The 25599-nt window shown below is 40.1% G+C and overlaps 1 protein-coding gene across 1 annotated transcript; it reads right to left on the reverse strand.

The window, feature by feature from the left end:
• Positions 1–4218: 4218 nt before the first annotated feature.
• On the reverse strand, positions 4219–24418 carry THBS1 (thrombospondin 1). Its single transcript, XM_005303988.5, has 22 exons — positions 23927–24418; positions 23557–23649; positions 22063–22640; positions 21367–21442; positions 20887–21083; positions 20601–20726; positions 19033–19126; positions 17098–17271; positions 16461–16637; positions 15896–16069; positions 15181–15308; positions 14891–15043; positions 14138–14356; positions 13390–13497; positions 12552–12711; positions 11923–12041; positions 9472–9706; positions 8708–8935; positions 8308–8579; positions 7700–7797; positions 7432–7571; positions 4219–6655 (listed from the first exon to the last, which is right to left on the reverse strand). The coding sequence occupies exons 2-22, from the start codon at positions 23621–23623 to the stop codon at positions 6648–6650; spliced, it is 3531 nt and encodes a 1176-aa protein (XP_005304045.1). The 5' UTR covers positions 23624–23649; positions 23927–24418; the 3' UTR covers positions 4219–6647.
• Between the last annotated feature and the right edge of the window lie 1181 nt (positions 24419–25599).

Consider the following 25599-nt stretch of genomic DNA (forward strand, 5'->3'; position numbering starts at 1 on the left):
GCAACAGTTTGATAACAATCTAATACCACACCCTGAATACATCAGAGATCCAGACTATAGAGGAAGAGATTCTAGAAGAGAAATATTCTGCTGGTTCCCCACAGGTGAAGGAGGGGGGGGAAGTATGATGTTTCCCTTTAAAAATTCTTTGCAAGTGATGCTTACTTAGCACAGCAGATATTTCCTTTCTGTCATTTACAAACAAATTGCTAGCCATTGTGTGCTGGTACCAACCTTGGCAGAAGAACATAAGAATGGCCATACTGGGTGAGAACAAAGGTCCATCTAGCCCAGTACTCTGTCTTCTGACGGTGGCTAATTTCAGGTACCCGAGGGAATGTGTGACCCCCTTGGGACTGTCACCTGATGTGCTGAAACTACCTCTGAGCCCGTTTTCTCTGATGGCTTGGGACTCCAGAACCCTATCTTGTTGAGCCAGACACGCTAGCCTGCTGCAACACAGACCCAGGGTCTGAACCACACCCCCAAAGCTACAGACTTAACTGAAAACAGTTCAGCAAGTACTCCTGTCTCCAGCATCCAGACCCCAAAGGGATCCAAACCCCAAAAAAATCTATTTTAGTCTGTATAAAGCGTATACAGGGTAAACTCATAAATTGTCCACCCTCTATAAGACTGAGAGAGAGATATGCACAGCTGTTTGCTCCCCCAGGTATTAATCACTTACTCTGGGTTCATTAATAAACAAAAGTGAGTTCATTAAGTATAAAAAGTAGGATTTAAGTGGTACCAAGCAAAATAAAACAAAATACGCAAGTCTAAGCCTAATACATTAAGAAACTGTATACAGGTAAGTCTCACCCTCAGAGATGTTCCAATATGCTTCTTTCACAGATTAGACTCCTTCCTAGTCTGGGCCTAATCCTTTCCCCTGGTACAGTCCTTGTTAGTTTCAGCTCAGGTGGTAACTAGGGGTTTTCTCATGACTGGAAGCCCCCTTTGTTCTGTTCCACCCCCTTTTATAGCTTTGGCACCAGGCGGGAATCTTTTGTCTCTCTGGATCCCCACCCCTCCTTCTAAATGGAAAAGCACCAGGTTTAAGATGGATTCCAGTTCAGGTGACATGATCACATGTCACTGTAAGACCTCCTTCATTACTTAGAAGCTGGAGGACAAGTACACAGGAAGGCTTGCAGGTAAACAAACCCATTCACAGTTCATTGAGTCTGAAGCACCCTTAATGGCTTCCACTTAACATGTTTACATCAGTAATACAAGTTTATAACATATTCTCCTGACTCCAGACAGAGAAATAATACCTGCAAACAAATAGGATGAACACACTCAGTAGATCATATGCTTTGTAATAATGCCTTACAAGAAACCTTTTGCACAAAGCATATTCCAGTTACATCATATTTACACTTGTAAGCATATTTCCATAAAACATATGGAGTGCAATGTCACAGAATGAACAGAACATTTAATCATCAAGTAATCCATTCCCTGTCACTCATTCTGAGCTTCTGGCAAACAGAGGCTAGGGACACCATCCCTGTCCATCCTGGCTAATAGCCATTGATGGCCCTATCCTTCATGAATGTATCTAGTTCCTATCCCTTTGGTGAGGGACCTTGTCAAAGGCTTTCTGAAAATCTAAGTACACTGTACAGGTCTGTCTCATCTTACGCGGGGCTTCCGTTCCGCGGTTAGTGCACCGCATATAGTCAAAATTACATTGAGTTCAATGGCGGACGGAATCGTCCTCACTACAGGTACAATATTAAAATTGTTATTTTTTTCTTTTTGTTTTTGTTTTTTGTTTTTGCCAACCGCGTAAAGCTGAAATCGCGCATGTTAAATGCGTGTAAGATACGACAGACCTGTATCCACTAGATCCCTCTTGTCCACATGCTTGTTGACTCCCTCAAAGAATTCTAGTAGATTGGTGAGGCATGTTTTCCCTTTACAAAAACCATGTTGACTCTTCCCCAACAAATTATGTTCATCCATGTGTCTGACAATTTTGTTCTTTACTATAGTTTCAACCAGTTTGCCCAGTACTGAAGTCAGGCTTACTGGCCTGTAATTGCCAGGATCACCTCGGGTGCCCTTTTTAAAAATTGGTGTCACATTAGCTATCCTCCAGTAATTTGGTACAGAAGCTGATTTAAATGATAGGTTAGAGACTACAGTTAATAGTTCTGCAATTTCACAGTTGAGTTCCTTCAGAATTCTTGGCATCTATAAGTAGTGCCATTAAGAAAAAAATGAACACTTGAGCACCAAAAACTACCCATGACCCTTTGCTATTTTTCCAGAGAAGAAATTGTTTAAAAATATCCAGTTGAAGACAACAAGAGCAGGCAGCAGATGCTAGCACTGGTGTCTGTATGCTTCTGGTGTCTTGAACAATCTTTTAGCTGTGGAAAAAGGAATATTAGGACAGAACTTCAACTAATGGTAAATTGGTGTAGCTCCACTGAAGTTAGAACAACACCAGTTGACACCCTGAAAAGTAGCAGAGGGTCATGGGTACCATCATGAGATTTTTGCCTATTTTCCAGGATTTGCTATTGCAACAACTGAGAAATTCCTGAGCAAACTGACTTCAGCCTCATTACTTTTCAGCAGTGAGTTCCATATATATATGCCATTGACAATTTGTCTTAAGTATGTGCTGTACTGGAAGTGTGAATTTTTTGTAGTATTTTTATGAATGATAGGCATCTTAGTTGACCCATTTGGCTTGGTATTGCTACCCAGTAGGATTCAAATATTTCTCCTGGAACAGAGAGAAGGCATGAGGTATGTCACATAGTGGTCTGGGGTGGGGGTGAATGAGATATCAAGGGCTGCAATCCATATGTTTGAATGGAAGGACCCCACGGGGATAATGGAAACCCCAAAGCTCAACACCTAGTTGCAAAAGTAACTGAACATGCAAACATAGCATGGCGATGTTGAGAGAACAAAGAAGATGGGTGTCAGGAGCTGTGTTAAGAACTGGGCTCACACAGACATACAGCAGCTCATTTGGGACTGAGAGGCAAAGGGTCACAGAGGGAGAGAGGCCAGATGGATTCTACAGCAGCGTGGCTTGGTGGAGCCCAGCTTTGGCCAGCATGAATTCTGTCTTAACCTTTATACTAACCTGAGGACTTCCCAACCCTGTATCACAGTTGACTACTAAAACCAACCTGGTTTTGAGAAGGCCTCGTGTTGCTGCACATACTGACTGACATGCATTGATCTCTGAAGGGGGTAAGTATCTCTGAACATCTGTCTAGCTCATTCAGACCCCCTGGGCAGAGCTAATGGTGTGAAACAGGAGTTCTGGAGCCCAGTGGTTCACTTCCAGAGTCATTGAGGCTGCATGGCCTACCCTTGTGGAACAGGGTGAGCCTGCGGGGGTCTGACACACTAAAGGGGTAGCCCCAGAGGACTGTTCAAAAGCTGGGGCATAGCACAGACACTGTAAATCCATAACATATGCCATACACTAAATTTATTTGGAGTGGCTGCCATGTTGTGTCATTAATGAAAAGGGCTTGATAACCCCCTGCTGGTGCAGAGGGACTGAAAACTGCACTCTGTTGAGACAGCTGCACCCTACAGAATGATTCTCCTTTTTCCCCCCCCTCACACCTTCTTTTGTAAGGTCACAAAGTTTTTCTACCACTGCCCTCCTTAAAAGCCCTGACAATGGATGTTTGCAGTGGTGGTGTAACCATGTTGGTCCCAGCATATTAGAGAGGCAAGCTGTTGGCTAGAAGTTGGTCCAATAAAAATATTACCTCACCCTCCTTCTCTCTCTGACAATGAGTGGTAGCTTTAAGTTACTAGCTATGGCTGTCTGGGGAAGACTCCCCAGAGTGAAGCCCCAGTAACTTGACATTCTACTTCCAGGTTCCAACAGCAGGTCAGTGGATACCATTGACATATTCTAATGCATACTGACCAGCCATGCCGTCATGGCGCATGCCCACAGTATGGAACACATTCATATCTACATCATACTTTCATCTGGTGCTTAACATATGGGATATAATCCTGGCTTGCCATTGACTTCAATCCTGGCCCTGTTCTATATTTCTAGGAAAAGCTTCATTTTCATATCATCCCTATCATTACTATATTAGTTTGCTATCCTTATTGAGTTGAGCCTTAACAACTGAGTTAATGTAAACTGACCCATTAATTCAAGTAGCCCATAGAATCATAGTGAGAAGAAATGAAAATAGATAAAAAAAGATGTAAATATAAATTTCCATATTGGTTTATTGTTCTTTGTATGTAAGAAATTTTATTGTACAACTTACACAGCTTTAAAATGTAAAATGGTTAAAAATGTGTACAAAAAAGCATGTTCTTAGAAAATTATGCTAATAGCAAAAACATGGGCGGCGGAGCAAAACTCTTCAATTCAGTGTGCAAACATTTTATAAAAATAGAAATACTAACTCTACAGGTAGCACTTCCTGATAAATTATTTAAATAGCGTATCTACACAATTATGAGATTAACTATTACGATGGCAATGAGAAAAATAATTTATAAAAATACAAGCAATGGTATACAAGATGACAAAAATATAACACAACATTAGAAATAGTATTTAACATTGTTTCAATGCCATTTTCTTACTGGGAATATACTTTTCCGCAAAGAGAATTTGACTATGTACAGCATTTAATTTTTTAAAAAGTTCTACAGTAGCTTTAAAGTTTGTTAGACATTTAAATTCTGCTTGATCTGAAGATTTTTTTTCTCAGTCACACAATGAGGTAATATTTGTACGTAAAAGTTTCACCTTGTTATTTTTTTCCTTTTTTTTTTTTTTTTTTGGAAAGACAAAGGATTATAGGTATAATCATGCTGCCCTTTACACCTGGAACAGCTTCAATTAATGTATGTCTTGCCCCCCCCCCCCCGCCCCTTCCAGGAGCTCCTAAAATCCCACCTTTTCTGTGAAGCCTCCTATTTTTGCCACTGCACATGGATCATTCCAATGTGCGACCTGCAACTTCATAAATGGCTACAATCCAATGCTATACAGACAAGTGCCATTTGTGCCTCTAGTATGAAAACTTGTTGGGGCAGGGATTATGTTCTTTGTCTGGCATATTGTTGACCAATGGTCAAACACCATGTACATCTAATGGCACTAAGTAAATGATTAGTAACAAATGCTGTCCAGTCTCTCCAGTAACAGGCTCAAGAGATAGGAACTGACAGTATCTAAATAGGACTTGTGGTTTCTTAAAGAAGCAGAAAGGTAACCTACCAGGCCATCACCAATTGCCTTGCACAAAGTAGTAAAAAAACAACACATGGAACGCTGACTGAGAAAAAGCCAACAAACATTCATTCCATTCCCTCCCTGCTGCTGTTCCCTGTGCTCCACATTCCTTATGGGAAAGTTGCTTTTTGTAATTAATACATCTCAGCAATCTGATCCAAACAAAAAAGCTTTCTAAACTAAAATCTAGGTTCAGTATAGAACAGAATTAATAAATAATCTGTATTTACAATTGTACAGTCTTGAAGACTTGTAACAATGATTATATGGATAGTCTTGACGCATTTATTGTGTTTTGTTTTATCAATAGTCCTTCAGTCATTATGACATCCAGGATAGGTAAAAAATAAATATTGTACATTTTTTAAGGTTTTATCTACAGCCTTCTTCCTCCTCCCAAAAAGTGAGGAGTTAAAAAAAAAAAAAAGTCCATGAAATTTGTAGAAAAAGGAATGTTACTATTGTCATTTGTTGTGCCTTTTTAACCATAAAATACAAAGCACAGATGTTTGTTCCTTGAAGGCTAGCACAGGTGCTAATGGAGATGGTGTGCTTTCCAGCACCTTTTTAAAAGTTCTTGCTACATCTGCACTTGCTACATGTGGAATAAAATAAATCTCTATTTAATCAGGCAATGGCACTAGATTCCAATTGTGAATCCCAGTTCTCACCAAGCTGGTGCAATCCTGTGTGTAAATCTTTATGCCCTCTTCCCCCACTGGGGATCCATTTTACAGTTTCTATTTTATACTGTATGGATTAACTCGCTAATACAGCTAGTCTACATCATGAAATCAAGGAATATATTTTAGTCACCTGAAAGATATTTAGTCCAAAATGTAACAGTTTCTCCAAGTTACCTGTATATAAACCCCAGAGAGCATAGACACCTTTTAGACAAACATGGCAATTTTCTGTTTAACCTTTAAAAGTCCACCCTCCCATCCCAAATCCCCTTTCCTCACATACTGAAATGTCTTTCATTTTTAAGTAGTCCAAAGCACATCCAAAGATGTTCTTATTACAAAAATGCTACTTGGTGGGACCACCAGTAAAAGAGAGGCAGTGACATTACACTGTGATAAACAGCAAAGCAAATGTCTTACTGAAGCAAATGTGTGCTTTTTAGATGACGACAAATTCTCATTCATGAAAAATACATTTGTTTCCTTCCATTTTAGCCGAGGTCATATGTTGAGTGTACTTTCAGTTTCATTCTTTCAAAAGCATTCTTGAGGCAGGTCATGTGTTTTGAGTCCACATTTGTGCAGGCAGAAGAAAAGAAGGAAGGAATACAATGGTCCCAGGGTTTGTAAAATATTAAACATTTCAGAAGGTGCAATACCAGCATTTTTAAATAGTCTCTGGATCAATAACCTCGTGATTATGGATCTGTGGAGGAAGGGCGGGAGGAGACAGAAAACTTGTTACAGAATGAATTAAAATATTTCTGTATTATTAATCATTATAGTTAGGGACTAAGCTGAAAAGCAGTTCTTTACCCGTTTGGTAGCAATTTCTTGAGCCAGACTTTTGTATGAAATGGCCAAGAATGTAAGAAAGATTTGAGTTATATGATGGACTAGGTTTTCAAGTGTGTATGCACTCCAACTCAGCAGAACACAAACCCTGACTTTTATGGGCACATAAACCATGAGCTGTGCATACATTTTGCATGGGTCCAAGCCAGTTGGGATTTGTTTGCATGTGCATATGTATACATTAATATGAAAGTAAGGATTTTGTCCTTTCACACTGCAGTTTATGCACATGCATTTGAAAAATCTGGCCAGGTGTTAAAAAAAAAAAAATCACTAGCTGTAGTTCAAAGCATGAAGTAAATATATTTTATATGCCTCTTAAAACATTATGTCCTGCAATTAAGTCTCTTCAACATTTCACTTTTAGTGGATGGTAACTTAACTATGCAAAATTCATTAACAGGATGTCCTCTATCCATCCCAGCACAACACACACAGATCTCAAAAGAAATCCTGCATGTGTCTCAAGAGTAGTATAAGATTATCAAAATGTTGTATAATCACACAGAATTTAAATTGATAAATTTCATCCTTAAATTTGTTTTAAAGAAAGTTGCCTCAGAAGAAAACAATTGTTATTTCAATGTACTTCAGTAAAATGTCATACCAACAAGATGCCATCCTTACCTCTGCATTCATATTTAAGATCTGAGAAGAACACCATTTCTTGAGAGAAGACAAATAATCCTAACCGACCACCAGCATAGGTTTTATCATAGATTGGTCCTGAATCAGCCATGATTTTCTTCCCTTCATACATTACAACTCTGCAAGAAGAGCAGTAATAAATCATCCTTGTCAGCTGTGGTAAGTTTTTATCTTTAATATAAAGCTAACCATTACCAAAATGACACTTGCCCTCAAGTCCCTTCGGATATATCACAACAATAGTTACCTAATGTAGCCAGTCTTTGGTCTGTGGCTAAGACGCCATCTGTAGGCAGTAAAATCTTTCCAGCCTATGTGACGAGGGTCATGCCACAAGGTCCGCACCTAAAAAAGAAGGATACGATTATAAATAACCAACGGAGGAATCCAATTATTTAGGCAATATTTTGACACCATGTCAACATCTCGAGAAGCTTTTATTTTCAAAATAAGGGCCTACAGCTGGACAGTGTATCCAAAAGACAGGCTCTGAATAGAGTCTTTTGAAACCCATCTGATTTAACTCTACTCCTACAGAGGTTCCTATTTAATTGTTCAATCTGCCTAGTGCTGGATGTTGAACGTTTCAGAGGGTCATCAGAAATAATGGACTCCCTACTTGTTTTAAACTTAGTAGAGTCCCTTAGCTCCAAAGGGAATCTATGTAGAGCTTATGCTTCATAATCAAGTTTATACACAAAATCCTACAACTACAAATTACAAATAATTATTTCTTCTAAGAGCCCCTTTCTACACTAACAGGATGCATAGACTCCCCAGAATTACTATGCTTATTGTTAGAATAAAGCCTGGCCTCCGTGCAAGAAAATAATTAACCACAAATGCAGTTCTTACCTGCCCAGCGGTGTTTCCTGTGTGCCACAGAGCATTTCGAAGGTGCTCTCCAGGACCTGTGGTAGAGTTCACGACTTTGATAGAAAGCCCTGAGTATCCTTGAGCTTTGGTTGGTGTTGAGTCCCAATAGGACTGGGTGATCTGTTTCCACATGACTACATAGAAACGGCTGCTAGACTGATAACCAAATACAAAGCCAGCATAGTCATCATCCCTTTCTGTATTAATGAAGAATGTGCCACTGAAGTCCACAGCATTGAATTCATCAAATCCTGGGTGAAGAATAAGGAAACCAAGTTTGAAGCCTCTGCTTTTATTAGCCTTATGCTGGACCTAAAGCTAAGTTTCTAGACTTTTATAAGACACTATGAGGAGAGAGGATCCAAAATGTTCTACTCACCCACTGCAAGTCCAGGATCACAATTGACAGTCTGAACCAGCTCTTTACCCTGGTGACGAACCACCCAATTAGGATCATTTTGCGATGTTCCCTTGGGATCCAGGGGAACCATCTGAAATCGACGGAAGTCTGTCTCACTGATGTCAACATTCTCAGGGCAGATGTCATCAATGTCTGGCACATTGTCTTGGTCAAAGTCATCTTTGCAAGCATCTCCACGTCCATCACCTATAAAAGTATAGGTTCACAGTGACAACTCTGAAAACTCATTGGCATAATTTGAGAATGATGCATCACTACAGTTGCCTCAAAGTCATACATGACACTTGAGACTGAAATCTATTGCAATGTTTTGGCTGTGCCACTACTACAAGGCAAATTCTTGTAAGAGGCCTAGATTTATTTACATATTCACCCTGGTATCTTAGTGTCAAGAAGTTTTTTTAAAGATATGCCTTAGGTTTACATTAATTACAGTAGCCATGATCGATTAATATGTTCATATCCCTTCTCCCTATCCCAATATTTCTTCCATTTTGGCATATTCCCAAACTTCATTAAGATACTGGGAATCAGCATAAGATCTGCAGTAAAAAGGAATGACATAATACCAATACAAACTGTATACACTTGGTTTTTTTTAATCCTTTTTAAAAAGAGAACAAGTTATGAATAACAGAATTCTTTACACATCTGTATGTAATGCTAGACAAGCCTTTATGGAAAATGACTGGTTTTGATATTATAATGTTCATCTTACGTACCATCAGAGTCAGTCTGGTCTGGGTTGGCAACCAGTCTGCAGTTATCTTTGTCATCGGGGATACCATCATTGTCATCATCATGGTCACAGGCATCACCTTTGCCATCCTTGTCATGGTCAGCTTGATTGGCATTGGGCACATAGGGGCAGTTATCTAGGTTATTTTGATGGCCATCTTCATCTATGTCCTGATTGTTGTCACATTTATCACCTATGCGGTCAGAGTCAGAATCCTCCTGTTGGAGAAGGAGAAGAGGAAAAGCTTGAAGAACAAGCTTTAAAATGCACAACACTTACTGCAGCACTTGCGGATGCTGACAAGAAAGACACAGAAATACAAATTTTGAAGGCTAGAATTTAGGATTGCTATTCACTTAAAGAAAAAGGACCAGTATTAAATTCTTACGCTCATTTTGTGATTCAGACAAGACTAGCTGTGCTAATTTCTTTTGAACTACTTTATTATTAACATTTCACTAACCAATTGCTTTAGGCTTATTTATCTGAATATCTGGGGCTCAGAGAGTAGTGTGGTTTTCAGCTTTTTCCCAGGATATGTACAATTATGCATATAATGTTTCTGCCACTGCAGGCTAGTCTCTATTTACTCCATGAGATTTGCAGAGATCTAGTGTCAATTTACTCTCCATCTTGCACCTAGTATCTTTCTGTTCCAAGCACCATATGAAACTGACTTTGGTATGTACCTAGCCATTAGATCACTCTTACATTATAAGAATGTTTTGACAGACTGTTGTATGGCTTCCGCTCCATGTCATAATTTTCTTAATTACAGAAACAGCCTCCAAAGCCCTCTATAAACATACAGACTAAGTGGTATTGTAAGGAGATAGCCCATTACTAAAGGAAGTAACTATGTTTGGAAAACCCTCTTCTGCTTGCATTTTATATATACTTTAGCATCTTGTTTTTGCTAAAGTATATACAAAAGTCAGTTTCTATAATATGATCGCATGGCATCTAGCTTTATATTTGTTAGAGCTATCAAAAGTTAGCCTGTCCTATATTCTTGCAGACACTCCTCAGACCCCAGGAATTATTGAAGTGTCAGAGGCCATTTTAACTTACACATTCTGAATTGCTACAAGTGCTAGAGTTTAAATTATTTTGTCCTTAATACTCTACCCTACAGAAATACTTACAGGTGAGAGTTTTGTGGATTAATTTAAAACAACTATTCAAGAAACCACTCCATGAAAAGCCAGGGAAAAACCTAACAAAAACAATAGAATGGACCATGCTCCCCCCCACTTCACCTCCACCTATTAGAAAGAAGTCAAGTAAATGGGGCAAATGTAAAGCCACCTAACTTTCTAAGCATCATTGAATCCTTGCATGTAACACTGCCCAGGCAACTACAGTATCACACTGGATTCCACTGATTTGCAACAACTTTTCTGGAACCATACAAGCATTCCAGTTATGCCCCTGAAGCTATTATCTTACTGCCTTCTACTTGACAGGACTGTACAGGCTTTACCCACGGCTGCCGTTGAGTGTCTTAGAACCAGCAAATTCAGTGGGAGGGGCTGGAAACTCCCTCACCTCCACTTAATCTTGTAAAGATTAGTTCTTCATATTATTTATGAATGTTGGAATATGCCTTTGAGCCTTTGCCATAAAGAGGGAAAAGCAGGCAGCATTACCCTTATTGTATTGGCAAAGGCAATCTTTTGAAATGTGGTTGTTTTGTACTGCTTTAACCTGTGTCTGAAAAAAGACATGTGTCTATATAAAATGAAATGCAAGGCACTGCACTAGTTAAGCCTCTGGCCCTGTCATGCCTAAGATCCACCTCTGTTCCTAGTACACTCTGTGATGTTCAGCATACGCCCTGCATTAATGTCAAGCACCTGGCAAATGTTTGGGGGTTGTTTTTTTCAGAAAAAAAAAAAAAATCAACGGTTGCTTTTTGAGTCACATTACTCCTTTATTTTAGCTAATTTGGATCCAGTGGTTTTTTTTTAAAACCCCACCCCTAGTAATGCGTGTGTCTCTATTTGTAATTTACATAGTCTTAGTTTTTCTTGTACAGCATGTTCATTTGACTACACTCCAGACTGTACAATAGAATCACTGAGAAGAAATTCTCATAGGCTGTTTAAAATTAGTTGTTATCCATGTGAATTTCATGCTGTATTCCCAGAGTTACTGCAACTGACAAGATCCATAGACAAGTTTACAGACATGAGTGTCTCCCATTAAAAATGCTCAGGACACATATGACTTCAAACAAGAGTCCCACAAACCTCCATTACTCAATTTTTCAGTCAATAGCTAGCAACTGTGTGAACTCCTGTGAGATAGGTTATCACCTGATAAAGGCATCATTTGTCATGTCAGCACAGTGTGTATAACAAAGGGTAAAAATTAAATGGTAAATAAGATTTGAATAGCAGGTCCAGAGAGAGGTCAGAATACAAAAACCTACCTGGTCTGGATTGTGTTCCATAGGGCAGTTGTCACACTGATCTCCAACACCATCCAAATCTGTATCCCTCTGGTCTACGTTGTAGACGTATTGGCAGTTATCCCTTTCATTAAGAATGCCTAAAGGAGCAGAGCAGAGTTGATGAATTCAAGTGGCTTACATAGATCATAAACTCCACAATCTGAATACTGTATACTGGCAATGGAACTGCAAAAAGTAAATAAGGCTGACAATTAAGCCAACAGTTTATATGTTGCTAAAATACCCACACTTGTACAGCATAATTTACAGTAATTTATTTAACAACTGATTGAGACCCCTGTTATAACCATGGGATAGCACAGGACTTCATTAGTTATATCTGACACCCATTGCCAGTGTGAACAGGGCTATAAATCAGGACCTCCTGCTTCAAAAAATACAGGCTCCTAAACTAAAAGGAGAATTTCTATGGGATTAGGATTAGTGCTTATAGCCTCAGTCACTAGGAGGTGACTTGATCACACACCTGACTTTCTATCTAGTATAAGACAGGGGTACCAACAGAGGCAACATATAACTGACATCTATACAGTACTGAACTATCTGCGTATGTGTAGGAGGGTGGAAATGGCAACAGAACACCTTACCATCTCCATCAATATCCACAGCACATGCATCTCCTTCTCCATTGTTATCAGTGTCAGTTTGATCAGGGTTGTGATTGTAGGGACAGTTGTCACAGCGGTCACCAACATCATCCCTATCATAGTCATACTGCTGTGGGTTGTAAATGAATGCACAGTTGTCCTGCAAGAGGGAGGAGAGGCCCCAAACCACTATTAATAAAGAGAAAACTACTTTGGTGCTTTATCAACACAATTCAAATGTATGGCTTTTGTTTTAGGAAGAGATTTAATGCAAGTTAAGAAAATGCTTGAAAATTCAAACTAGTTAAGCCCTCTTCAGTGGACAGATCAGAACTACAGTTTCTTTTAAAAAAATAAACTCAGATTGTAATGGATCCAAATGATGTCTGGGAGAAGAAGTGGAATAAAACACATTTAGAATTTGCAAAAAAACATGCACCCTACTTAACAACATTGGCTAATATTTCAAGCCCTTTGCATCTCAGCCAAATTTACCACTGGTGTAAATAGCAGAAGTGCTAAAGTTGCTCTCACTTGCAGCAGTGGTGAATTACAATGACATTCTGAAAAGCTTGGTTAGGCTGCTATTGTAATGAAGTCAAGAGTCAGTCAATCTAATTTTCAAAGCTCAGGCAGCTGCAGCTAGTTCCTGGAACTACTGAAGATGCAATCAATCAGAGTTAGGCATCTCTTTTCAGATAGCCAACTTTCCCTTCAAACCCATCAATTTCCTACCATCTTCTGTTAAGATTAAGGTCAGAGGCCAGGACTTGACCACTGGGAGTGGAGAAAGGAAAAGCTACACTAGAAAAGGCATGAATCTTTCATATTGCCTTACCCTGTCATCTGGAATGTTATCATTATCATCATCGTTATCACAGGCATCACCAATTCCATCCTTATCATAGTCTTCCTGCCCAGAGTTGGGAAGATTGGGACAGTTATCCTAGAAAGGAGAAAGTGCACAATATTTTTATCCCAGGCATACATGCCATGTTTTCTTTATTTTTTTAAGAGCGTGAACAGCTAGAGTTATACAGCATAATTCAGATCTCCTTTACACTGGTGTTACCTCAGTGTAATTCCATTGATTTCAACCAGTCATCATCATCATCAAGGACTGCAGATAAAGTTTTCAAAAGTCAAAAGCCTAAGTGTATGTTATTTTTGAAGATGGTACTTAAGCACTTTTGATAATCTTCCCCTGTATCTTTTTTGCCTAAAGCTTTTCTCTGACATTTGAGAATGTTTATGAGTGGCCAAAAATAGGTTCTTCATAGGAACATACATGTGGTATTTTTGTAATTACCGGAATGTTCAGAATTCCTGAACGTTACAGGCATGATTCAACTGCTGTAATAACAGGTTCTCCGACAATCTGGGACTTTTTCTGACAATACAATGCCATGATATCCCTGAAGGAATATATTCCTATCTTGCACTATAGGTAGTTTAATATCTGTAATTACTCAAAGACCTGACTGTCTCATAAGCCTTTAAAATATTGAGCATTTAGCACACTCCTCAGATATATACTAAGGCAATTTCTTAAAACCGTAAGTGGGAGAACAGGGGAATTTTCTTACTTTTTTGCAGTGATAAGTAGCATTGGTAACACAGACAAGGTCCTCATTTGGCCATCCATCTAAATCAGTATCTTCACCACAGATTATGCCATTGCCAGCATAGCCTGGTTTACACTCACAGCGGTACATGGGGTCACTGAAGTGGCCAAGGTAATTGCACTTGGCATTCTTGTTGCAATCATGAGTTCCATCTGTGCATGGATTACGTGGTTTGCAGACCTAAAAGACCACACACACAAAGACAGTAAAACCACTGCAAAAGTCTCTATCCCCATTCTTCCTGGATATACCACTAAGGCAAGAGGAATTTATGGCTGTTTTGATCCCAGATCCTTCAGAAACAAAATCTTGATGCAGAGTTGCCATCTTAGCATTAATTACTATTTTTCCTTATTCAAACCTTTCATCTTCAAAGGGATCAGGCACGTACAGGTCTAAATAGTCACATGTTAATTTACTTCATTTCTGAATTGGCAACATTTCAACAAATGTTCATTCCCCCAAACTCCTTCCCACCTTTAAAAGGCTAAGAAAGCAACAGCTTCTAAAACTCATTTTACTGAAGCAGATTATACGCTTGCACTATGCTGTCTCTTTTCAGATAACCTTTAATTTCCCAGATCATGAAGGCTGGTAAAGAACTTGCTTTTTCCCTTTTCTGAAAACTTCAAACCTTTTCAGGATACAGAAGGCAGAACACAGAAGGCAGCTGGGAGATTTTATAAACCAGGAAAATTCTCAGCTTGGCAGTACCTGCTTGTTAGCTGTGGCATCCTCAATACTGCGACCAAAAGGCTGTGTTCCAGTGAAACGTGGTGGGCAAGGCAAGCAGTTGTATCCAGGTTCAGTGTTCTCACACCTGTGCACGCCATTGAGGATAAAGCAGGTATCAGGAACCTCTTGACACTGAAGTGGGAAAGATTGGGGTAAAAGGGATAATTAGACAGAGGATTTCTTAGGACATTTGGATTTTTAACTTGTAGTTTAGTGTTTTGTACTTTTTTATTAAAAAAAGGCTAAAAACAAGAACTCAAACTTCTCACCTCATCAATATCTTTGCATTGAACACCATTGCCATGGTAACCAGTAGGGCAGGCACCACACTTCCAGGAACCATCAGGGGAGCTGGTACATGTCGTTCCCGCAAAGCAGGGATTAGACAGGCATCCATCTGAGACACAAGATTAAATCATGGTAAATGTCAATCATTTTAGTAGTCTGGCCATATCCAGCACCTTAACAATATGTGAATTTAAAACAAACTTTTGGGTCTGTTTTAAAGGAGTATGGCAGCATTTTAGACTTGAAAACAGCTTCACTAACCAATGGAAAATACTAATAGTAAATTTCTACGTGGCAATGACATTAGAATGCCAAATGAAAATAAGAAGTCATTGGTTTCAGTTGCATTCTTAGCTACAGAAAGAAGTGTTGTCTAATGGATTGATCATGGGTCTAGGAGTCAAAAACTCCTTCAGATCTAATCTCAGCTTTGCCACTGACTTGTGCTGTCTTGACAAAGTCATCCAGCTATTGTCATATTCTACCCTCAGTTACACAGTAATGGCACTGAAATCAGTTGTTACTCTAGATTTGTAGCAATGTAATGGAAAGCAGAATTTGACTCAGTTTTCCCCATCACTAAAATGTAGATAATACAGACTTCAGATGAGGTGTAATTTTTGCACAAATATTTGAAGATGTAAATGTATCTAAGGGCTACAAAAATACCATTTTTTTAAAACTAGAGTTACTCACCAATTGGACAGTCTTGCTTATTGCAGACCTGGGTCCCTGTGGCATGACCTACGCAGTCCTTCCCACCATACTGAGGCTCAGGATCATTGCAAAGACGTCCACGTTTTTGAATGCCTCCTCCACATGTGACTGTACATACATCCCATGGAGACCAGGGTCCCCAGTTTCCATTTACTACAAAGCAAATCCATGCAAAATGTAAACATTCACAGAACTGATTGTAAATTCAGCAAGATACTACTAGCTGCATCTAACCTAGATATTGATGTATGTGTCAAGACCACTGCTGCACTTAGACATCATGAAAGAATAAAGAACAGAATGGCAGCACCTACATTTTTCATTTCTAAGTCTGCTAAAATTAGAGCCTGAGTGTTATTCAAACTAATTTTTTAATTTACTTATTTTATCTGTAGTAGCTTTTTAAAAAAATATGAGATTTTACCCAGCAGTTGATTTAACAAGAGACAGTTGCCAGGAATAGATTATATAGCAACTTCCAGCTCAAGAGGTTTGTTGTTTAAGCTAAATAATGTAATAGTCTCTATTTGATCAGTATACTTACTTGGGCAAGGGTCTTTCTGGCATGATTTGGTTTCTCTTGCCTCACCCTCACACGGTTTGCCATTCATCTGTGGGACTGGAGAGTTGCAAAGACGGATTCTAGTGATCATGCCAGTGCCACAGGTAACAGAACATGATGACCATGGCGACCAATGGCTCCAACCACCATCCTGTTTGACTTTAGAAGAGACAAACACCTATTACTATCTAATCTGAGATATCTGTGAGTTCTTTGAGGCATGTCTGCATAGTTCCTAGAAGACTTTTGGCAGTGTGTGAATGCCAATATTAAATAAAAAACAGAGTTTTACTACACCACCATCATGGCTACAGATTCAAAAAAAATTAAGTGCATGCTGCCCTGAGATTTTGCTATGTTTAGTTCAGGCCCAGTGCCAAAACAAACATTCATGCTTGCTTCCATTGCATACATTTCAATTTTGACATGAGTTTAGTAGGCAAAAATCTCAGGAACTGCTAGAGCTAGAAACCAATGTTTTATACCATCTGTAAGCAGCTTATTGTGGTTTAAATCATTACTATGACTTGTGTTAATTTAATAATTAAATTACAATTGTGGAAGCCCAGGGTGGGCTCAGGTAATTTTTATGAACTGTGCAAGCAGATGAAATACTTACACCTCTTATCGCACTCCTGAATGTGGCAGGTACGAGTCTGCACAGAGGAACCTTCACAGCGATTATTGAGACTATCACAAGAACGGCCTCTCTGCTGAACCCCATTCCCACAGGTCACAGAGCATGAAGTCCACTCAGACCAAGGGGACCAGCCATCCTCTGCATAGTCACTGGCTGTAAGAGAAGTACATTTCTGCTTAAAATGTGAATAAAAAACTTCTATTTTATAGACTGTGTTTAAACTCTTTTCCTGACAAAAAAATATAAAAAAAATAAAAGGCTACATTTGTCATTTGCCTTCCTTTTACAAAACATTTCAGCATGAACTTTGAAGGTTGTGGTCTCAGTGGCAAGCACAGAGGAAGGCAAGGGCAACACAACTAGTTTAGTGCTGTACTTTACTTTCATAAGAGTTTCTCAGTTCACTGTTTGGAGGACCAGCTTACAGTTAGGCAAGGGCTGCATGTATGTTCTATTGCTGCTTATCTTGAACCCATTAGGCCATAAGTTGAGCTGCTTGGCAGAACTTCAACAGAACGATTTTTTAATCAGAAAATGCGTTTGGTCAAAATCTAAATGCTTTGCAAAATCATGTTGCTTCTGCCAAAATTTCATTTTGGAGAAAAACCTCAAAAAAAGTTCCAACAATGTCCCAATATCCGATTTTGACATTTTCAGAATGAAATGTTTCATTTTTTGTTGGGAAAATTTATTTTATATTATATGATTTAAAGAGTTGAAATCAAAATGAAGTGTTTTGATCAGTCCAAAACAAAGTTTTCAAAACTTTGATTTGGGGAATTTTGAAATTTTTAAGTTTTGTTCAGATTCAAAATGAAGCCAAATTTCAAAATTTTTCATGAAACAGATTGTCCATTCTCTGCACAGCTCTAGTTATTAGGTACATATGTTGTAACTTTAGCACCTGCATTTTTATTTTTCACCATAAACCCTGAAGGTATGAGGCCACTTATTTACTATACAATCACCCTTTGTTCACTCAGATCTAATACAGCAATAGCTGTGATATGTCAAAAGCAAATGTGTCATTATGACTTGAGTTCTATGCTATTTTTGCTTCTATTGTTATTCATAAATTCATTATTCGTGTTATGTCGTGGTCATAGTTCAGTTGCTAAAAACTCTGTGAAGATTCACTTTTTTAAAAGCAGAATCAAGACAAAATATTTTTGTAAATAGTTTACAGTATAGTTATATTTATTGTGGAGGAAGATAGAAATCTAATCAGAAAAGTTGTTATCAGAGAACCTGATGGTAACAGCTTTACTTCTGATATTTTAAGAGAGTATTTCTGCAAATTTTATATTGAAAAGTCAAATATTTTGCTGGAGAAAGTTGATATGAAGCTATCCAAATACAGCAGTTCCAAATTCAGATGGTTTAAAAGAAGGACTTATGTTTGATTGGTATTAGAGCATTCCAGTTTCAATATTGATTACATCAGACTAGATTTGTCTACAGTACTTTGTAATATGGGCTTTTGAGGGACAGTTAAACTTTCTTTATGTGGCATGTTTCTTTGGATCAGAGCCATAAAGACCAAATTCAAAAGCAAGTAACCACATCTGAAATGTCCACCCCACCCTCCTTTCATTGCAAACATGCAATGGGATCCATGCCTGGACTGCCTGAAGTATCTTCATGTTTCTAGTATCACAGTGGTCATAACTTTGAGAAGTGGTAATTAGAATTTAATATAGCTAATTTATCAACTATAGTCTATTTAGAACAGGACTGCATGATCATTTAAGGGTCTCGAAATTCAGTTAATGCAAACTAAGGCTAATGGTTCTCCAGTGGTGTAATCCTATACCCAATTGTGTTATTTAGAGTACATTTTAGTACAGTATATCTAGCTAAGTGAGAGAGCAGAGCAGATTACAGCTAAAATTCCAAGCAAATTTAACTACTTACGCCAGCATCGTGGGCAGCACTCCCCATCAGGAACGGTGGCATTAGAACAAGGCATGAGAGGGCAAGACACTTTCCTGCATATAGTGGCAGAATTCTACAAAGAAGAAGAATCATAACTAAGCAAGTACAAATAAGTTTAAGCTGAAATTTTAGCTGAAAAAGGTCAAATACTAAAGACTATTTTCTACTGAACTTCTTGGAAAAGTTTCAGTAGTAAGTCTACTGCATGACTCCTTGTTGTATTTAGAGCTGACACAATAGTGATAGTTGTTCCAGTAATTCGTAGACCAGTTTTCCCAAGTTATTCTTTAGTTACTTTCCAACCAAGGGTGGAAATGTTTTAGAATTTGTAGAAATTAAGCAAAAGAAACTGCCAAATGTCTGAGTTGAACTCTGCTACCTAATATACTAAATATTTCAAACTTTGAAGGAACTAACGAAGAATTTGAAACCAGCTTTCTCATGTGTTAATCTGAATTGAAATTGATTATATAAAGTGAGTTGAGTGGACTTGGCTCAAAAACCAGCAATCCATAACTTATAGTTAGATGTGGCTTTGATCTTTGAAGGCAGAACAAAAAACTCCACCAGAAGACTGAATGAGTGTATAAATACAGTGTATACTTTTGCCAGTTCCGTTCCTTTCAGGACAACAGGCCTTCTTATTGATATAGTTTTAGAAAATAGTCTGGCAAATGGTTGGGACAGCTACCAGGATTCAATAATGAGAATCAAAATGTCATTAGCTGAATACAAGTTAAAAAGAATATGAAGGCCTACAAGTATTCCATTTATATCCAATACTTAGCCTTTGGTTTCCAAATTGAAGCAGGCTTTGATGGATTTGTACTTCAAAGTGTTTTTAAGAAGGTATAATTAAGATTTGAAGAATACATAAAAGGAATTTTTAAAAAAGAAGTCTGTGGAATTATATTTATGGCATTATTCAGCATTTTAGGATATTTTATAGCATTCTACAGGAACAGAACATATTTGAAGAATGAATTCCTTGTATAGTTCTGTGGTAGTTTTGGCTAGCAGTTACCAACTTTATGAAATAGTCCTTCCTTTAAGGCTGCAAAATGTCTGCAAATTCTGTGGCATTAACAGTTTCATTATAGAATCAGGATTTTCTTTTAACTGGTTACATTTACTAGTGAACTGCAAGGATTCATTCCTATTCATTTAAGTCAGTAAAAGGTGCAGTTGAGTGCCTAATTTGGAACCCAAGTATTTAACTTAGTTTACTTTTTGGTTTGTGTAAACTAAACAGAGGCATTCCCCAAATCACTGAAATAGATTGGTTAACAGACTACTATATCAGTTGGATGTTTTTAGCCTACGCCCTTCTAAAATGCGTCTTCAGTAACATTAAATGAAAGCTGCATTTACAGTACAGCCTACTACATCACTGGCTGCTAGATGGGTCTTTCAGAGGATGATACAATATGCAGTTTAAGTGTGCCTAGTTTTGTCTAGGATTCATTCTTTTACATAACGAATATCATTTAGGTAGCAGTTGTTTATATACAGATGTTGGCATGTTGTGAACTGTAAGAAGTCTTTACCTGGCAAGTACATTCAGTGCAGCTATCAATAGTCCACTCTTCTTTATTTTTGTGCAGAATTCCATTATGAATGCACACACCAGGCGTGATCTGCACTACTTTGGCAATCAATTCATTTTCTTCAGTCTTAATGAAACAGAAAAGAAAAAGCATTACAGGTATCTTCTGTACAAAGCTCTCCTTTGTCTCAACACTTGTAGTTTGGTCTACAAGTCTTAGAGGCAAGTTGTATTTCACTCTCAAATACTAGCTAATGAAAATTACTTTGGGTTTACTCGGCACTTACCACTTTGCGCACTCTGTCTTGAAGTGTTGTAACCATGGACCGCAATCCTTGCATTTCCACAAACATATTTGTAAGTTCATCACAGGAGAAGCCACAGACTGCCTGGATATCCTTTGTTTTATGGCCAATGTAATTAGTACGGATAGCTGGACTGGAGCCATTGATGGGATTGTCCAATGTAATGATCGCACTAGTGGCTAAAAACAAAACAGTATATGCATGTTAATATAGATACACGCACTTGATCTCTCAAGATTACAAGTGAAAAATTCATCGTTTGAAGTGTGCATAACACCTGCTAACATAGCTGTCACCAGGTCCATTTATTTACCTATAAGCCTGAAAAAGTCATGTAATTTCTTATACAATAATGATTTGCATTTCAGCATACTTCTGAATTCTGTCTCAACTTGTCTTCCTAGCATGCTGAGAACTCCTACTTTAATAGGTCAGTGGATTCAGAAAAAGTTGCAGACTTACAGCTGGAGCAACCTTTGTTCCTTAGGATGGCTTCCAGGGTTGTTCCAAAGACAAACCGCACATTCTGCAGCACTCCCTGTGGACAGAGGAAAAATGACAACTTTTTGTAACAATTACAGGGGAAAGAAGTGTAATTTTGCACAGAAAATCCAGTTTCAATTTAAACATAAAAGTCAAAGGCAATAGGGTGAGGCATGTGTCCAGAATGCTTCACTACCCCTGTTTACTCAGTGATAGCAAGTCCTATGTCTGAACACTCTTTTCCCCAGCTCCAAGTGTCTAATAAATCCACAGACGTACAATGTCCTTGCTTCTCCTCTCTATATTCTGGGCTTTATTTTTGTTTAGCAAAATTTGCTACACAACTATTTATCTGATCAGAAACTTCGAGTTCTTCTTGTAGCCTTAGGAAATTCACCATCTCTCACCCAATGAGTCTAAAGCTTAACTGAGCTTGGGATTTGAAGAGGATTTTCTACAACCCACCATTAACATGCAAGCATCCAAGTAGATTGTGGAGACTATTTATTTTGGATGTGGACAGTTTTCCTGCACAAGCTGATCAGCGGCTGCACCCCTCCTATTTTCATTACTATTCTGTGTCTCTAGGGTGTCTAGGTGTGGCCACTGTGCCTTTAAGCATTTCTCTCATTGCAGGAGCCCCATGAAGCTGCTGATTGAGAGAAGGTGCCTAACCTGGAAATTGTCATTGACGCCACCCTTGGCGATGCGGAGCTTGGCACTGCTGGCCAGGTCCCTGGTGAAGATGTTTTGGATGGGGATGTCCAGTTCAGCATTCTCCATTTTCTCACACCCTACGTAAAGCTGGGCCCGGTCCTCCTGCACGAACAGGGTGATATTCTTCCAGTGCCCAGTGGCCAGCAGGGCATCTTCCACTGACACCACCTGCTGCTTGCCATCACCAGACAGGCTCAGGTCTAGGGTGCCTGCCTTGCCATTAGACACCAGGTTGAAGATATGGCCAGAGCTGTCCTTGCGCTCCACGGCCAGCAGGGTGCCCCGACTCTTCTTGGCCTGACGGAGGGTAGCCAGCAAGATGAAGCCCTTCTCAGCATAGATGGCATCCAGCAAATCTTGGAACTTGTCATCAGGCACGGCTGGGATACGGCTGGCATCCTCAATGCGGTAAGCAGGGCTGGAGGGCTCAGGTCCCTTCACCAAGTGCACCCCAGTTGCCCGACGTCCGGCCCCCTTGCGAGTGAAGCCGATGAGTTCAAAGATGTCAAACACACTGTTATCATCTCCCCCAGACTCTGTGGAGAGACCAGAGCAAGCGCTATGAATAAGGACAGTAAGGGGCTGTGCAACCCCTGGGGTGGGGGAGCACACACTGGTGCTGGGGGCTATGAAAGTAGCTCAGCCCCATTGGGGGCTGGTGTTCACTGAGGCTGAGTGGGGGCTTTAAAAGGGAGTTGAAGATCAGTCCAATGGGATGGGGAGCTGGTGGAGAGACAGTGCAGGCAGGGGCAGCTGTGAAGCTAGTTCAGTTCCGTAGGGGGGCTGTTATGCAGAAGGGCATGGCGCATTCCAGTTGGGATGCCGGTAGGCAAGTGTCACTTACATCCTGACTTATGCACAAAGGTAGCTAGACAGCGAGTGGCGTTTTGAGCGCCAGTAGAGGAGGAATAGCACACCAGGAGACACAAGGGGAGGAGAGCAGAGTGCCCACATCTGTCAGATCCCATTTTAAAATCTAAGGTGAGAGTTCTCTGATCACCTACAGAGATCTCAACTAGTACATAAGTACTTTCTCTATGTGGTCTATGTTGCTAAATAATGCACAGTACAGGCAAGATAAGGGAGAATGCCAGATTGCTTCTTTTAGCTCCTCAGCTACATCTTTTCCAGCACAGTGTGGAAAGGTGAGCAAGCCATGCTCTACTTTAAAGTCCTTGAGTGCTCAATCCTTCCTTGTTTGAAGGTTACATAAATTCTCCACAGGAGGAAATAATTTGCTGTTCATAACCACTAATCTGAATATTCCTCAGGCTAATGCATTTTTGTGGGCTAGAAATATCAAAGCAGCTCTTCATCACAGTTTAAGGTTTCATTCCTTCAAAGTCAACACCAAAGATACCAGAAGCCTTAAAAAAAAAATCCTGACCATTAATATTGACCCGATAAATCTCTTCATAATCACCAGATACAGAATGAAGCCACTGTTCTTACCTGGGATCTGGTTTGTTCCGCAGACACCAAGCATTAGGAGGAGAAAAAGTCCGCCTGATAGCTCCATGGCAAAGATCGGTCTCCCAGACAAACCTTTGAACAACAATAAAAGGACATCTCATAGCCATTACATTCAGAAAAGTAACGTTTGGGGACACTGGCAATCAATAGGTTTGTCAGGTGCCCTGAAGATGGAAAACACTGCAAAGGGCTACGTGGGGGAGAGATTACCGAAGAGTGCATATGTAGCTAGATACACACAAACCCTCACGCATTTCAGTTGGGTTTTTTCCCCTGCTTGATTGGATTTTGTCTCTTAGAAATTACATTACGTCGCAGTGGGGAAGAAAAGTGCTGCTTCAGCACTTACCTTTACAGAAAAAGATGATGAGACCCTAGAGATAACGCAGGGGAGGAAATATCTTCTGCAGTCACTGAATAAAGAGCGATCAATATCCTTCTGAAGCCCTTGGATTCTCCTGGTGACTCTTAGGTGAGTTATTGTCTCTAGCGCTCTACACGCGCTCAGCAAAGCTCATAGCCAGTAGTGCCAGTGTCTCTTTGCAGCGGGGTCTCTCGTGTTCTTGGAGCAGTCCGAGGGTAGCAGTGAGTCCTGCTTGGTGGATCGGATCGGTAGCTGCTTGCAGCCCCCGGAGGTTTCCCTTGGCTTGCAGCCCCTGGCCGGTGCAGTGGAGTGGCTGGAGGAGCTGCTCTCGCCTTTAAGGGGTCGCTCGCATTCCTGAAAGTCCCGCGGGCCAATCAGCAGCAGCCGGGCAGGAAGCGGGCTGGTGTTTATCCAGTTACCTCACAACAAGAGAGAAACAAACCTTTCAAAAAAAAAAAAAAAAAAAAAAAAAAAAAAAAAGGGGGGGGCGATGATCACACTCCAGCCTTTCAGTTCTCTACGCACAGCAGCACATGGTGGAGGCTCTGCCATCCACTGTTATAGACCTGTCAAGGGATTTGCTCTACCCCAAGTCGGCGTGCTGGGAATTCCTGAGAGGATCGCTGGAGTAGTTCAGCACTAGGGTCTATCTGAGAGAGAGAGGGTGACAACCCGGCAGTGAAAGAGATGATTTCCCCAGTCCTACCCCAGTAGTTAATTCATTGCTGGTCACTGCTGGGCTGGGGCTATACTTTCGTGCTCATGTACACTGCCTGAAACCCTGGGATGCCTCGGCCAGGCTGTTTGCACAGCGGGGCTCGGAGGTGTGAAATATACACGGACCTTCAATGAGGCGCGGGTTAGGGCTCTAACTCGACTCATTTCTCTGATCATGGGCACACTTTCAAAAAGCCTTCGCGTCCCAATCCAAGCTGTCCACTTGGCGGCGCTCTGCGAATTCTTATCGCCATGGCCGGAGAGGAAATGGTTTTCAAGTTAATCATTCCTAAGGGGAAAGTGCATTTTTCCTTTTATAGGAAATAATGAAGTTGCATCTTGAAACTCACCCCCACCCCTGCAAACCAGCTCTCCCCAGTTGTACTTTTTGTGCGATTCTTGCTTGAGTGTTGGAGAGAATTATGATGTCACCAAATTCCTCATCAATCGCTATTCGTTCACAGGGAAAGAAACTGCTGCCAGTTCTTTCTTTTCTCTGCTGCCTAAAAATCTCTCGTTCCGGTCTTCTCTATTCCCCGGGCGCTTCTGAGGAGATGTACGTTAATGGCTGGGAATCTGTGCAATTCTCCTGGGTGGCGGTGGTTGATTTTTCAGTACTCTCCTAGTGTATAGGGGATCTCGGTGCAGGGCACACTGACAGAACCTGTCCCTTGCCAGCATTACTCCAGCTGTCTGGAATCCCATTCATGTCCTCTGGCACTGACGTGAGAGCAGCAGCAGCCCTTCCACGCAATGGAGTGGGTGGGATGAGACGTATGAGCTAATCAGATCTATCTGTACAGCTTTGTTGTTGTTACCAGGAGACCCAGGTTATCAATCTTCTCCAGACAAGTGCCCACACATCCCCCCAACCCCAAGCTTGATAGCAAGTCAGATCAGTAACACACGTGTCTCCAGGTTAACCATGCAGTTTAAATTCG

This window comes from Chrysemys picta, chromosome 4 (genome assembly GCF_011386835.1).
Source record: "Chrysemys picta bellii isolate R12L10 chromosome 4, ASM1138683v2, whole genome shotgun sequence".
NCBI classification, from domain to species: Eukaryota; Metazoa; Chordata; order Testudines; family Emydidae; genus Chrysemys; species Chrysemys picta.

Excerpts from the sequence above, each read along its gene's own strand:
- THBS1 (XM_005303988.5), bottom strand. The coding sequence starts at position 23,623 with ATGGAGCTATCAGGCGGACTTTTTCTCCTCCTAATGCTTGGTGTCTGC. Across the intron at positions 19,127-20,600 it reads GCACTGAATGTACTTGCCAG|AATTCTGCCACTATATGCAG; the intron begins GTAAAGACTTCT and ends TCTTCTTTGTAG. Across the intron at positions 12,042-12,551 it reads TGTGGATATTGATGGAGATG|GCATTCTTAATGAAAGGGAT; the intron begins GTAAGGTGTTCT and ends CTGCTCCTTTAG.